The sequence below is a fragment of the Protopterus annectens genome, chromosome 3.part0 (genome assembly GCF_019279795.1).
Source record: "Protopterus annectens isolate FY-2018-M chromosome 3.part0, PAN1.0, whole genome shotgun sequence".
Lineage (NCBI taxonomy): Eukaryota > Metazoa > Chordata > Ceratodontiformes > Protopteridae > Protopterus > Protopterus annectens.
The window spans coordinates 1,540,857,952-1,540,871,931 of NC_056731.1; the positions used below are offsets into that span (position 1 = coordinate 1,540,857,952).

The 13,980-nt window shown below is 38.4% G+C and overlaps 1 protein-coding gene across 1 annotated transcript in view; it reads left to right on the forward strand.

Annotated features, from left to right (window-relative positions):
• LOC122796832 (zinc finger protein 84-like) overlaps positions 1-13,980 on the forward strand; it is a 279,258-nt gene that overhangs the window by 32,372 nt on the left and 232,906 nt on the right. Inside the window, 1 exon segment of the mRNA XM_044065575.1 lies at positions 4,800-4,926. Within this exon segment, the coding sequence (XP_043921510.1) occupies positions 4,800-4,926 (127 nt within the window).

A 13,980-nucleotide genomic window follows, 5' to 3' on the forward strand; every position in this document is an offset into this window, starting at 1 on the left:
CCCTCTTCTGTTCCCCCTCTGGTTTTGGATGGTCATTCCAATGAATTGGGAAAGGAAAGTGAGTATTTGAAGGTGGCTCGATAAATAAGCAAGCGGGGTAAGGACGCTGTTTATTTGGTTGGATGTTAATCCAATAAGTGGTAAATGAAGTGAGTAATGGGACACTGCTTTATAAATAAAATAAGTGGGATGTGCAATTCAAAAAATAGCAAATGAAGTGAGTAGTGGAACGCTGCTTCATAAGTAAGTGAGTTTGAGGTATGAATGCTGTGTACTGGGTAAGGATGAACAAGGTCACACTGTCCTGATTAATATTACATGGATGTGGCTGTTGGAATTCAGTCAGCTGTATTGTGTTTCATTTGTAAGTAGTAAATATTGGATAACTAAGTTATGTTTATGAAAGTTTAATAAAGGTTGTCAAATGTCATTCGGTATGATGTGTTTATTGAAGGGGACTGGGACAAATGAGGTTTGGTAACAAACCAATTTGTCCTGTGACATCTTCAGAGTGGGTAATTATATAGTAGGAGTAAACAAGGTGGGCAGGAGGAAAGGGTTAATTGGGGAGGGATGATTGGGAGGAAATGAAGTATGGGCAGGGAGGGGTTTAAGGGACTTGTGCAAGTGTAACTGGGTAAGAAATCACATTTTGGCGTGAACTTGCTACCTACCCTCCCTCCCTCTTTTGGGGAATAGTGGGGATTGTGGTTATTTATCAGATTGGGTAGGGCAGAGAAGAGGGACAGGTATGCCCTCTTCTGTTCCCCCTCTGGTTTTGGATGCTCATTCCAATAACTTGGGAAACGAAAGTGAGTATTCAAGGCGGCTCGATAAATAAGCAAGCAGGGTAAGGACGCTGTTTATTTGGTTGGATGTTAATTCTGTAAGTGGTAAAAGAAGAATTCAAGAAATGGTAAATGAAGTGAGTAGTGGGACGCTGCTTCATAAGTGAGTGAGTTGGAGGTATTTATGCTGTGTACTGGGTACAGATGAACAAGGTCACGCTGTCCTGATTAATATTACATGGATGTGGCTGTTGGAATTCAGTCAGCTGTATTGTTTCATTAGTAAGTAGTAAATATTGGATAACTAAGTTATGTTTATGAAAGTTTAATAAAGGTCGTCAAATGTCATTCAGTTTGATGTGTTTATTGAAGGGGACCTGGACAATCTACTTTTAGACACTTGTGTGTAAGGGAGAACGGAGATGTATTCTTCCTCAATATGTTAAGAAGTTGGACTCTGCTTTTGTACAATGGGGTTTAAGTAACAACAGTTGTGTACTTGGAATTCATGTATATTTCGGAGAACTGCGTTAACATGCCCTCTGTTTCTATATGGGGTGGAGCTATGCTTACAGTGCTGGTATTCTGGTCCATTTCTTTAAGGTAGAACATGTTTATTCATGGCAGTAACTGAATAGTTCTCATATTTGACATTTTGATTCTGTTTATTTCTGCATTTGGACTTTCAATATTAGAGATTCAGCAGTGCTGTTTGAACTGCCATGCCTTGAAAAAAATAGCTAATCCATCTCCAGCTATGATCATTGCATGCTGTGTATATTACTTGTACTTCATATAAGCATATGTCATTAATGTTGCCTTAAAAGGGTTCATGTCAACTTAATGAAAAGCAGTATATAGAAAATCATAATACTGAGTGTGCAGTGTTGAAATGTCAAAATGCTGTAATGTTTACATTTTGAAATCAAAATACCTATTCCCATGTGTGGAGAGGTGGACAAGCACTCACCTGACCCATGTTAATTTCCAAGAGTCACTAAATGAAAAGTGATATTGTTAGGTGACTGTCGGTGTACTGGTACAGTGTATGACCATAGTGCACGCATACAAGTATTTTGAGTTGAACATTGCAAAGTTTCAACATTTTGACTAACAATGATTTTGCATTCAGTATTATGACTTTCAGTATACCACTATTCAGTAAGTTGTCAGATACCCCCTGATAGTTTCATGAACAATCACTGAATCATTTTGAAGAAATGTGCTTTTAAATTAAGCAGTAAAACAGTCAAAAACAGTATTCTGAAGACAGACTTTCTGAAAATGCACTGCAGTTAAACTATGTTGTTGTATCTGTCACAGTGGTGACATCTTTGTGTACATTTTCAGCCTTGAAGTTTCCATGACTCATCTTGAGTAGTTCAGACATCAAAGATCATTATTCAGATTTTAAAAACTAACATATTTTTGTAAGTTTTCTGTTTTTTTTTTTTCTGTGTTTTGAGTTTCACTGCTTACTTGGCAATGCCTTGGCAACTTTTGTACTTACATTTAGTGCATTTTATATGATAATTTGTGGGCACTTACTCATAGTCTTTGGGCTTCATTCACATAAAGTAAAATACATTTTTTGTCAGCCTCTATTGCTTCTGTTGTTGTAGGCCAGTATGCAGTTCTTTGCATTAACTCACTTTCATACAGTTTTGTGGTGGAAAATCTTTCTTTACACTGTTACATTTTGACCAACACATCCCCACAGTACTTTTCATTTGAGATGTTTTATGAATGATGTACACAGTCCACATTAAATATTTAATTGTTGTGAATTATTGACAGTGTTTGGTTCTGCTCATGATACTTTCTGAGTGAATAGGTCACTGTGGTAGTCACATTTGCTTTTGCCATCATTGCAGTCCTCTATATTAGCAGAGACTGTTCCACTACATTTGGATAAGGCCATGTTGATTGTAGCTTCAGCAGAACAAAATAAACCATTTGAATAAAATTTAACTAGATGGAAAAAAGCATTCTTTTTCATCAGGGCAAGAGTCCCTACATTTTCCATGTGGGGGATTTGCCTGCCGTAGCTTTCTTATTTATGAATTCTAACTCCAGGATTGCAAAACCTCAAAGACTGGAGACCCCAAAAACTTCTAATCACTGCTGGCACACTAATACAAACTGTACTTTCAGATATTCTCAGATGAAAACAGTCCATGAGGAGATGCAGTTCAGAGAATGTATACCTGATGAGCGCAAACTGTATTGGGTTTATACCTGACCAGAGGTAGGGAAGCTGATGGAAATGATACCCTCATGTTGTCAAGTAGTGTTGCAAGATAACAGACTACTGACATATTCAATATTTTATGCTTAGGCTATATATGCTGCCAGTATTTTGACATTTGGACTCTGGTCTTTCTGTGTTTGGACTTTTGATATTGTGCTCTTGTTTAACTGCTGTGCATTGGAAAAAAAAAACATTATCTAATCTGTCTCCAGCTGTGTTTTTTGTGTACTCTGTATTTTAGTTGTACTTCATATAACAGTGTTTTATGTGTATATTATATTGATTCCCATAGCTTGTCTGTAGCTCCATTTGCCTCGTTGCCCATGTCATAGCTTAAAAAGGATCACTTTGGAGTTGTCTTCCTGTAAGGTTTAGAAACTCTTAAGTAAGTAATTACATAAAATAAATCTAGTTAAAGCCAGTGGCCCAGTGAGAGGAAAATGCATTTCATTCCTGACAGTGATATAAATGCCAATATGCATCTGTCTCATGGAAACCCTGCACCCCCTTAACCCAGTCTCCCTTTATGCACTGCAGCTCTGAATTCCAAATACAAGTTTTGATGTGTCACCTGAGCCTGGATTAGCAACCCCTTTTATGTTCATCTTTATGTTATGTCACCCTGGTGAACCTCTGTTTTACATCTAGTGTGTTTTGCTGGGAGTAGCTGATGGAAGTTTACAAGATTTAAATGTGCAAGTCTTATTAAACATCTTCTGTCAAAATGTACTCTGGAGAGTGATGGGAACACTTATAAAAAAAACAGGTAATCTGAATATAATGTACTTTTGATGTTGGAAATAGGAAGTTAATGCATTGTATGAACAGAAAGCATCCCTAGGCACTAGCCGTTTGGCAGTGTTCTTCTGTAGAGGATGCCATGTAAATTTTGACTGTAAACGGTGGAGGTTGTCTTGAATTTTGAATGTGTAAAGGTTCTGTTATTAAGATAATATGTTTTGTGACAGGCTGTCATAAGGATGCTAAAAAACTGCAGTTAATTTATGAAAAACAATTGATTTGAAGTGTCAGAGCCATTTTTTGAGGTACGCAAATATTGCTGTGGTCAGTTTATATGTGTCTGTTTGTGGTGGTAAGAGAATGATTTATTAAGGGGATCAGTGGCCTGGTTAAGAAAGATAAAGATTAAAACAGTTTTTGAAAGTAAGGATGAAGGCTGTCTGTATACATTAAGCTAGATCAAGAAAAGTCAAGTGGGACATTTTGAAGGACTTGCTGAACAGTCTAGTAAGATAGAATATTTGATTCATTATACCTGGAATCGGTCCACCAGTTAGCATAAAGGGTTAAAGCTCTGAGCTATTGTACATTTGCGTCATGTAGTTAAGGGGACAAGGTCTGACTACTGTGCAACTCTGAATAAGTCACTTATTTAGGACAACTCTCCTTAACAACTAGACTGAAAAAAAAATCACTGCCTAAGTACATTTTTTTATAGCTGAGGGTCATGATGTATTATTCTGAGAAAGCTGGTGAAGTGTTTCGCATAGTTACTTGAAGAAAGACATTTGCATGTTCTATACTTTACCATTTTTTTAAAATGCCCCACCAGCTCGCTAATGTGCTCATGTGGCCATATTGTGCTCCAGCAAGAAAAGGGACAGGAAGCTGCATCTGTTGGCAGAATAATACTGATGATTACAATTTAAGTAGCAAATGATGTCACGTTTTGCTTGCTTTGAATTCTTTCTTAACAGTCAGAACAACAGAGATTAAACAAAGTCTTTTTTTTTTTCCAGGTACTCGAATCCTTTGAAGATGTTGCTGTTGACTTTTCAAGAGAAGAATGGAAGATCCTGAGCAGGGAAGAGAAACAGCTCCACCGGGAGGTGATGGTGCAAAATTTTGAACACATGGTGTCATTAGGTAAGGAGGAAGGTCACACAGTTAGACAGGGAGATGGTGTTGCAAGAATATTAGTACATGGTGCCAGTAAGTAAGGAAGATGTCCCAAAGCTACACAAGGAGATGATGGTGCACATCATTGTGGACTTAGAGCTACATATGGAAGTGAGGATTCAGAACTATGAGAACATGTTGTTACTAGCTAAGGAAGAACATCACATAGCTGCACAGGGCGGTGACAGTGCAGATGTTTGAGGAAATAGTGGTAGCTGGTAAGAACACAGATACAAGAGCAGCACAGTAAAGTAAAGTGTAGAACTGATCAGATAGTGTCAGTCAGCAAGTAGAAAGGTTTCATGGCTGTATAGGGAAATGATGAACAAAAGTTATTGGTAAGTTCCAGAGCTGCACAGGGTGATGTTGCAGAAGTAGGACCACACAGTGTCAATAGACAAAAAGATGGCTGTAATGTTCTTCTGGGAGGCGAAGCTGAAGAACTTTGAGCACATGATGTTATTATGCAGGGTGAATTGCTTGAAATCTGCATAGAGAGAAGGAAATACAGAATTATGATTACATTGTGTAATTAGAGAAGAAGAGCAGTCGTAACTGTGCTGGGAGGTGACAATGAAGAGTTACGCTATCCAGATTGAGATTTGAGGGGATGTAAAAATTAGTGTGAATGGCAATCAGAATTAAATTCACAGATGTGTGTGTGCATGTGTGTGTGTGTGTGCGTGTGCGTGTGTGTGTGTGTGTGTGTGTGTGTGCGTGTGTGTGTGTGTGTGTGCGTGTGTGTGTGTGTGTGCGTGTGTGTGTGTGTGTGTGTGTGTGTGTGTGTGTGTGTGTGTGTGTGTGTGTGTGTGTGTGTGTGTGTGTGTGTGAGTCTGTGTCTGTGTCTTGGGAAGGCAAATCCCTTCACAGCCCTGTGCTGAGGAGTGTGCTGTGCTGCACCCTGAATGTTTGTCCACTACATCAAATTGCTTGTATGGGACATTTTGGATGTTGCGGGTCACCTTGTGTAAAGGTTTGAGTATATCATTATCCAGCTGTTATACTAAGTCTTCCATGGGAGACACAGAGTGGGTATTGGGCGCTTCATGTTACGAAGCTGGGACGTTATAGGTACCTTGGGTAATTCCGAGCGAGTCTTAAGTGAACCCTCCTGAGTAAGGGTCTGATATTACCAAGGTATTATATTAGGATTGTCATAGAATACCTTGAATGGAAGTGCATTGCACCACATTTACTACATGAAACAATTTAGCTACTTTGAGCCTTCCTAAGTGTCTGATTTGAGTTTTTTAGTGTATTACGTTAAGAAATTTTGACTACCACTGGAGCCACAAGGCTTTGGTGAACATTCAGGTGGACTACTGTAAATACTGTGGGACACCCTCAGTAAGGATTTGAGTTCAGCATTACCCATGCATTACATTGTAATTGTTGTGAAATGCCCTGAGTGAGTGTCTAATGAAGCACATTGCTCAGATGGGGGTCTTTGGCTGTCGTGGAATGTCTTGAGTTAAAGGCTTGAGTTCACCTCATCCCAAGTATTTGCTTGTAAATACCCTGAGGCAGAGAAAGAGGCTTGAGAGCAATGCTTGGAACACATGTGGCAATTTGGTCACAGTGTGACATGCAGTGAAGGTCATGGTCACCATGGTGTGCTTGGGTATCTTTGGATTCTTTTGGATACCCCTGAGTGACAGTTGAACTCAGCATTTTAATTCAGGTGGGCTATAATTTGTACCATGCTATGGTCAGAACAGAACTTGAGTTTAGCTTGAATACTTTGACAGTATGGCTGCAATAGTCTGAAGAATAACTCTTTTTCTTTTGCTGTTTCTGTGAACAAAATGAGACACTGCAGTAATATTGGTTGCATATTTGAAATTTTTTCCAGATATTAATCAGGAAGATTTATCATCAGTTTTCTTTTGATGATGTTTTTTGTCTGCATTGCTGGATAGTCTTCCTGAAACCATTCTTAGTCAAATATCCACTTTTATCTGTAGCTGGACTCCTATTTTTTTAATGGCCTACACAGTTTCAGTCTACAGGCACAAGACGTTGTAATGTCAGGTCATGCTTTTTTAGTTTAGCTTTTAACCCGCAGTATATAGATCTCATGTTATGGGCATTTTATTGAGACATGTTCCACTGAGTCAGGGTAAGTTTAGTTCACTGAAGATGACTTGACTGATACTACTGTTTAGTAAATTCTGGAGACTGAAAGTGCAGTTCCCTAAATTTCACTTGTAGTTAAGGTAGAGAAAAGGGAGACAATGTTGAGTGTTGTCTATGCACCCTTTAGGTTTTGGTTACCTCTTCAAAAGTTCTATAATCTTGAAATTGTTCTGTAAGGTTAAGAAAAGTATGGGGACAAAGCACGTCTTCCCCCAAATGGGGAGATCTGGAGCTTGCCTCTGGTTATATGAGTCTTTTCGCATTGTAATGAGTTTCAGTATAAGTCAGTCAGTCTTATGTAGTGGACTTCAAAGAAACACACACTACCTTTTTAAACTGCCATTTTAGTTTAACACAAGTTGAGGAGAAAGTGGACCAGAATTAGACAAGTAGTAATCGGTTGTGTAATGAAGGCAGATGAAACTCTGAAATGTTGCATTTTTTTAGTTGTATATGTGTGTACTCAGATGCCACAGGGGATATTCAAATTTTATTTATGGTCTTCACAATGTTGTTTTTGAAAGTGGTGCAGTCACATCCTACCCTGGAAGTGCTATCAGTTTATTTCAGCCCAAAAATGTATTCCTCCCCAGAAATGATTGTGCTGGGCATATATTCAGCTATGCTGTCATTTTCCATGGTGCTACATTCCACCCCATATTAAAATGCCACAATTTTTTTCCTACCAGACATTGTACAGGTATATGATACAAGAGTGTCCCTGGCTCTGCCTATTGTGAACCATTAAGCATGATGCATCATGACCACAGGCACTTTGGACATATCCCCTAACCCTCTTCCTGTACACTATAATGAAATTATGAACTAGTCACTGTTGGGTGGGCAATGCAGTTAAGACTATCTGATTATAAAAGCAGGCATCACTGTTTCTCCATTCAAAATCTGCTTTATGTTTTGTTGAATTGCACTTTGCCTGTGTGAAGAAGGTTTCAATCTACTACCCTTCTGTATTGCTGCACAGTGTCAAGGGTCATGTTTTGGTAAATGTTTAATAGACATTTAAAAAACTTTGTTTCTTCTGTGTAGGGGTTTGTAACATATTGTAGCTTCTTCTTAGGTTCATACTTTCATCAGTAATTACTAGGCATGTTGTCCAAAAGATAACTGAGGGGCCTAGCCTAATTTTGAAGTTCCCCAGCAGCACTGTCTGGCTAAGTGATTGGCTCAGAGTCACATAGTAAGCCAATGGTAAGCAAAGATACCCATGCACTCAAACCCCAAACTTAGGGAAGAAGCACATTAATAGCCCATGGCCTTAATGCTCTGACCTATCTACTCACATGTATATCTGTTTTTATAAAATGTATATGTACCAGTAACAGATCTCAGCTTGACCTGCAATTTTAAAATATTTGACAGCTGTTTTGAATATGATTTTATAATCTCTGCACAATGAGGTGGTATTCTTAGGACGGCACAGTGGTGCAGCAATAACATTGTCACTCTCAGCAAGATGTTCTCCAGTTCGATTCTCTGCATGAGTGCCTTCTGTGCGTAGTTTGCATGTCCTCCCTGCATTCGTGTGGGTTTCCTACCACGCTTCAAAGACATGCATTTGGAGCATTTCTCCCTGGGCCTCTGCTGAAATTGGCTTTGTTCCAAGTCTGACTTTCCTGGTAAACAAATAATAAATTAAAAAAGAATAAATAAATACAATTCTGTAGGCACTTTGACAAGCAAAATTAATATGCAGTTTCACATCATGGCATTGTGCCCTGGACATCTGTAAGTTTTCTTCTGCTGAAAAGACCAGTAACTCTATTTTCTGTAAGTTTGCTGAAGTGATTGTGTGTGTGTGTGTGTGTGTGTGTGTGTGTGTGTGTAGGGGTGCACATATGCATGTGTGTATAATTCATGTATGGTATATCGCTGCAAGTACATATGTGTACATATTTACATAAAACATGGGCAAAAAAACTGACATAAGAAAAAGAAAAAAAAAAAAATACTTAGTAAGTTTTGTATCCCCAAAATATTTGCAAGGTTTAAATTTAAAGTATTCAACATTCCTGACAACTTTAACACCCACTTGAAGATTCCATAAAGGTAGTATCATTATAGAAGATTCTAATGAGTGACTTTTTTCCAACCAAGGTTAAACATCTGCTAGGACCATGAAGAGTTGAAAACATAAGTCCCAAAACTTCACACAGAAATAAAGGCTTACTTTACAAGTTAAAATCAAATCACCTCTTAACTTCCACTATTTCAATAGAATATAAGACTTAGATTTATTTATTTTTATTTATTTTATTTATTTATTTTACATTTGTTAACCGGGATGGTCCGACTGGATATTTGTCCATTTTCAGTTTAGTCCCGGGGAGAAAAGCTCCAAATTACATATAGAAATTACAAATTACAAATATTAGGAACATAGCACTTAAGTTATAGGCATTACAAAATAGATAATCCAGTAAATTGAGGTTACATACAAGCTGATTGTAGACATAGGACATCCATCCATCCATGAGGCCTAAGGCATACTTTTCAATTAAAAGCAGTAGTTAAGATAACATATTACCTTGGGTTTAAGAAATTGTATTTACACAAACAATACCTAGAGTAGCTAACATAAAGGATCTCATTGGTTGAATGAGGAGAGATGGACGGGCAGGCGATATGTGGGGTCCTCTGCTCATAAGAGAATGATAGAGACTAAACCTTGTATTCTGTTAGCAAACAATGTTTGCATTTGTTTATCAGTTTAGTATGTTTAGATCTAGTAGGATTCCAGACTTGCACAGTGTATTTTATCTTGGACCACACTTGAACTTGCAATATCAACTGACTTGATATGTATCATTTGCATGCTGTTCAAAAGATACGTTGTCTGATATTTTGACCCCCAAGATCTGTAAAGGAAGAAATTTTAATACCCTTAAGAGTTTAACAAAATCTTCCTATCCAAGTTTCCATACACAGTTGAAAGCCAATTTCAGTAAAATGGCTACACATTAATGCCATACCTTTAGCTTCTTTACAGAATTACAACATAATGTTTTCTAGCCTATGTACTATCCTGCCAAACTACAGCTCTAGCGTTCACACAATGTAGACTATACAAGAGTCATTACAACTTTATCATGTATACATAGTTGTAATATTAAGCTTTCCTTCTGTTTCTCTTTTTTGTTTACATCTTTGTGTTCATCTTTGTTCTTGTATAATGTTAATACTCCCAACTACTTCCTCTTGGGCTGAGATTGAAATTGGTTATATATGATCACCCCTGGTAACGAACTCAAATAAGTCACCTGTACACAAATTATATCAGAAGTATTGAATAGTATTTCCCCATTTTAATGTCATCCTCATCATAACGAGAAAAAAATATCTTAGAAACTAAGATCAGACAACTATAAATTGAATAAATATGACCCCAGGATTGAACCCAGGTAAACACCTCTACCTGCTGATACCATTCTGAGAGATAGTCATCAGTCTGTTTTATTCTAAACTTGTGAAATAACCAAGACTGAATACATTTCAGTAAGGTACCATTTGTACCAAGTTTTGCAAATTTAGAGATTAATATACTGTGATAAACTGACTTCGGATCAGAAGATTATAGGTTCAAGTCCTACCATGGTCGTACTACCAGTGAACTAGTCATTTATGTCACTGTTCTAACTGGAGCTTTTCTCCCTGGGCTTCCGCTGAAAAAGGGCATGTGTCCAGTCGGACTTTTTTGGTAAACAAATGTAAAATAAAAGAAAGACATTGAAAAAATCTAAGTATGTAATATCTACTTGTAAAACCTTTTCAAAGGCATCAGTAATATTGTTCTAAAAATGTAAATTATGAATAGGAATTGATTTCCCTGAACTAAAGCAAATCAGTCAATATTTGTATATTAAGCCTCATTAAGTTGTCCTTGGGTAAATACAATTTTTCAATGATTTTCACAGAACAGGAGGAAAAACTAATAGACATATAATTTCCAATATCAGTGGGACTGCCTTATTTTTATGTATAAGTTTAATGATTGTCTTTCAAGAATCAAAGGAGATTTCAGTGTTATTTAAGGTCTTATGACATTTGTGACGATAGGAGGTACTGCCAGCCATGCCAGGAGAAGTGGGGCAGTAGATGTGTAACATATGTCAGCACAGCTAGCTGGAATTTTATAAATAATTGTTTGTCATTTGTATATATGAAACTGATTTGTGCAGATGTGTGCTGAAAATGTGTTTGAGAGATTTGCTTGTGTTAAAATGTATCAACAGTGTTTCCTGCTGGACAAAAAAGAAATGTACATGCATTATCACAACTGTTTAAATGTGTACATTGTGACCGCATATACTGTGAGAGAAGAAGTTAATCCACCTGATTTTTGAAAAAAAATTCTTGAAATTAAATTACTTTATGAGTTAAGACATAAAGATGTTATCCCACAGTTTTGAATAGAGTCAGAGATCCAGTGTTTTTGCTAGAGAGTAGGTTGTAGCTCCTGTAGGAAAAGAAGAATGGTGTTATTGTTTTACGGCTTTCAGGTACATATGCTTTAATAAAACTTAGCTAAAGGTCTAGTGTGTATTATAGCACATAGGTGCTCAACCCTGGCAGCTTCTAGTGATGGGGATAGTACAGAAAACAGAATCAGATGACCAGATCTGCGTGATGTCATTTTGAAAGCCAGAAATAATATTTAGATATTAGTAACAGATTGCTGTCAGCATTCTGTATTCTGTCTTGGATCTGACAACAAGGACCACTCACTCACATTATCACTCTTGCTCTATTCAATAAGCTGCAACAATAATTCTTTAGATTAGTCAAGAAAATATAGTGAGAATACTTAAGAATTGTTTTTGTTTCTGTAACTGTGTGACTATTTCCAGATGTGTTAATTTCAATATTTTCTGTGACTGAAACTCTGGTGTTTACTGTAAATAGATATTTAGTATTTTCATGCTCTTTTATTATTTATTATTAAATATATTAACACGTTTCATTGCGGCTGGCCCTTTTTAAGACAATACTTAAGTTTTGAGAGTATTTGCACATATTTATTTGGTGATAACTCTGGCCACTCCTGAAATCCTGGCTGTTTGGCCAACATTACCATTTGTGTTAATATTCATTTCACTCAGTATAATTGGATACCCTTTTAACAGTCTTAAAGTAACGGACTGGTGGAAGTGAATCTACTTTATAGTCAGAGCAAAGTTGGTAGAGTGGGTAATCTGTGCCAGCCTTTCCCAGGTGTGTGTGTGTGTGTGTGTGTGTGTGTGTGTGTGTGTGTGTGTGTGTGTGTGTGTGTGTGTGTGAAAATTAAATCTCAAAGAGTATGGGTGTCAGCTTACTTGGGCAGGGACATGATGCACTTGTTTCACAGAGAGAGTGGTGAAGGACATGGCTTGGGTACTTGATTAAGGACTTAACTCTGAAGCTGTGCCAGTTGGGAGCCATATTGGAGACCTGGGGAGAGACAGTGAGAGAAACCCAAACCTTGGACTGTGTGTGTTCCCTGTGAGATCTTAAGGGAAATTGTGCTTGATGCAGAGAGGTCTGCATCTAGAAATATTGAGTGCATCTATTTGTATTCCAAGTGAATGCCCCTTTCCATTGTCATTGGTGAGGATTCAGGCTCTTTGATTACTGGCCCAGAGTAGGGATGTCACATATTGGTGGCAGTGGTGGGATATTGAACTTCTGCAGCCTGTAAGCAGTTGTCACTAAAGGTGTGCATTCTCTCTGCAGCCAAAAGGTAGACATTCTGAGTTTCATATCTCAACAGTTTTAGTCATTTATTTTGTTAGTTTAGTTTAGTCAGGGAGAGCAGGCAAAGATGTCGGCAGAGGATTATAGCAAGCTGACAAAGAACCAGTTGGCCAAGGTGTGCAAAGCCAAAGGACTGGTGTATGCCAACCTGACTAAATAAGAAATAATTTCAGCATTAGATGTTCATCATGTTTCACTGTTGCAGTCATGACTGTGGGGTTCTCCCCTGCCGGCAGGCAGTCCCCGGTCGGCCAGAATCCCAAAGTCTGGGTCCGGCGTCGGCTGCTCAGACATGCTCCCTGACGTCAGAGCGCCAGGAGTACAAAGCTGACAGCTGACGCCATGTTCTCCAGTCTTTCTTGCCGTGCGGTGATAGCAGTTCGCATTTGCCGGTCGGCTGACTCCTGACAATTTTTTCTAAACGACTTCAGTCCGAGGACTTTCTTCTCCTACTCAAAGCTTTTTTCTTGCTCCAGTCCGATGTCAGAAAAAGTTAATAATTGTATTTCTTGTGGGAAGCAAATACCTCATAAGGATTTTCATTCTTACTGTATTCCTTGCTTAGGCCCTGACCACGACGTAGCTAGTTGTCGGTTTTGTGCTAGATTCAATCAACGTACGATTAAACGAGGGTACGATTGTGCATTTCATTACTTCGGTAGACGTTTTAATTACAAAATGTCGTCGGATTCGGTTCCGGCTACTTGAGTTCACAAATGACGCAAGGATAAAGACAGGCCTCCGAGGTCCAAATCGGATGATATTGTACAAGCAGAGCCAGCTTCAGGTTTGGCCGTCATCAGTGAGATGCTTTTGCAGCCCCTGTCGTCGGCCATTTTGGAACCGATGGCCGAAACGGACTCCCACGAGGAGCCAACTAGGCCTTTGAATATTTATGTTGTAGGACCTTCGGACAACGTTCCTTCGGATGGGTCCGGAGCCGCTGTGCAGCTACCGGCTTCCGAAGGGGTTTTCAGGCCTACTCATCTTCTAATAAAGGCAAAGCCAAAGACAAAGGCAAAGACTCCTTCCAAATCAAAGACTACAGCCCAGGCCTCTTCTGATCCGGCACCCAAGTCTCAGAAACAACTACTTAAGATGGCGGAGGACTTACTTACTATGATTAGGGGTTCACAT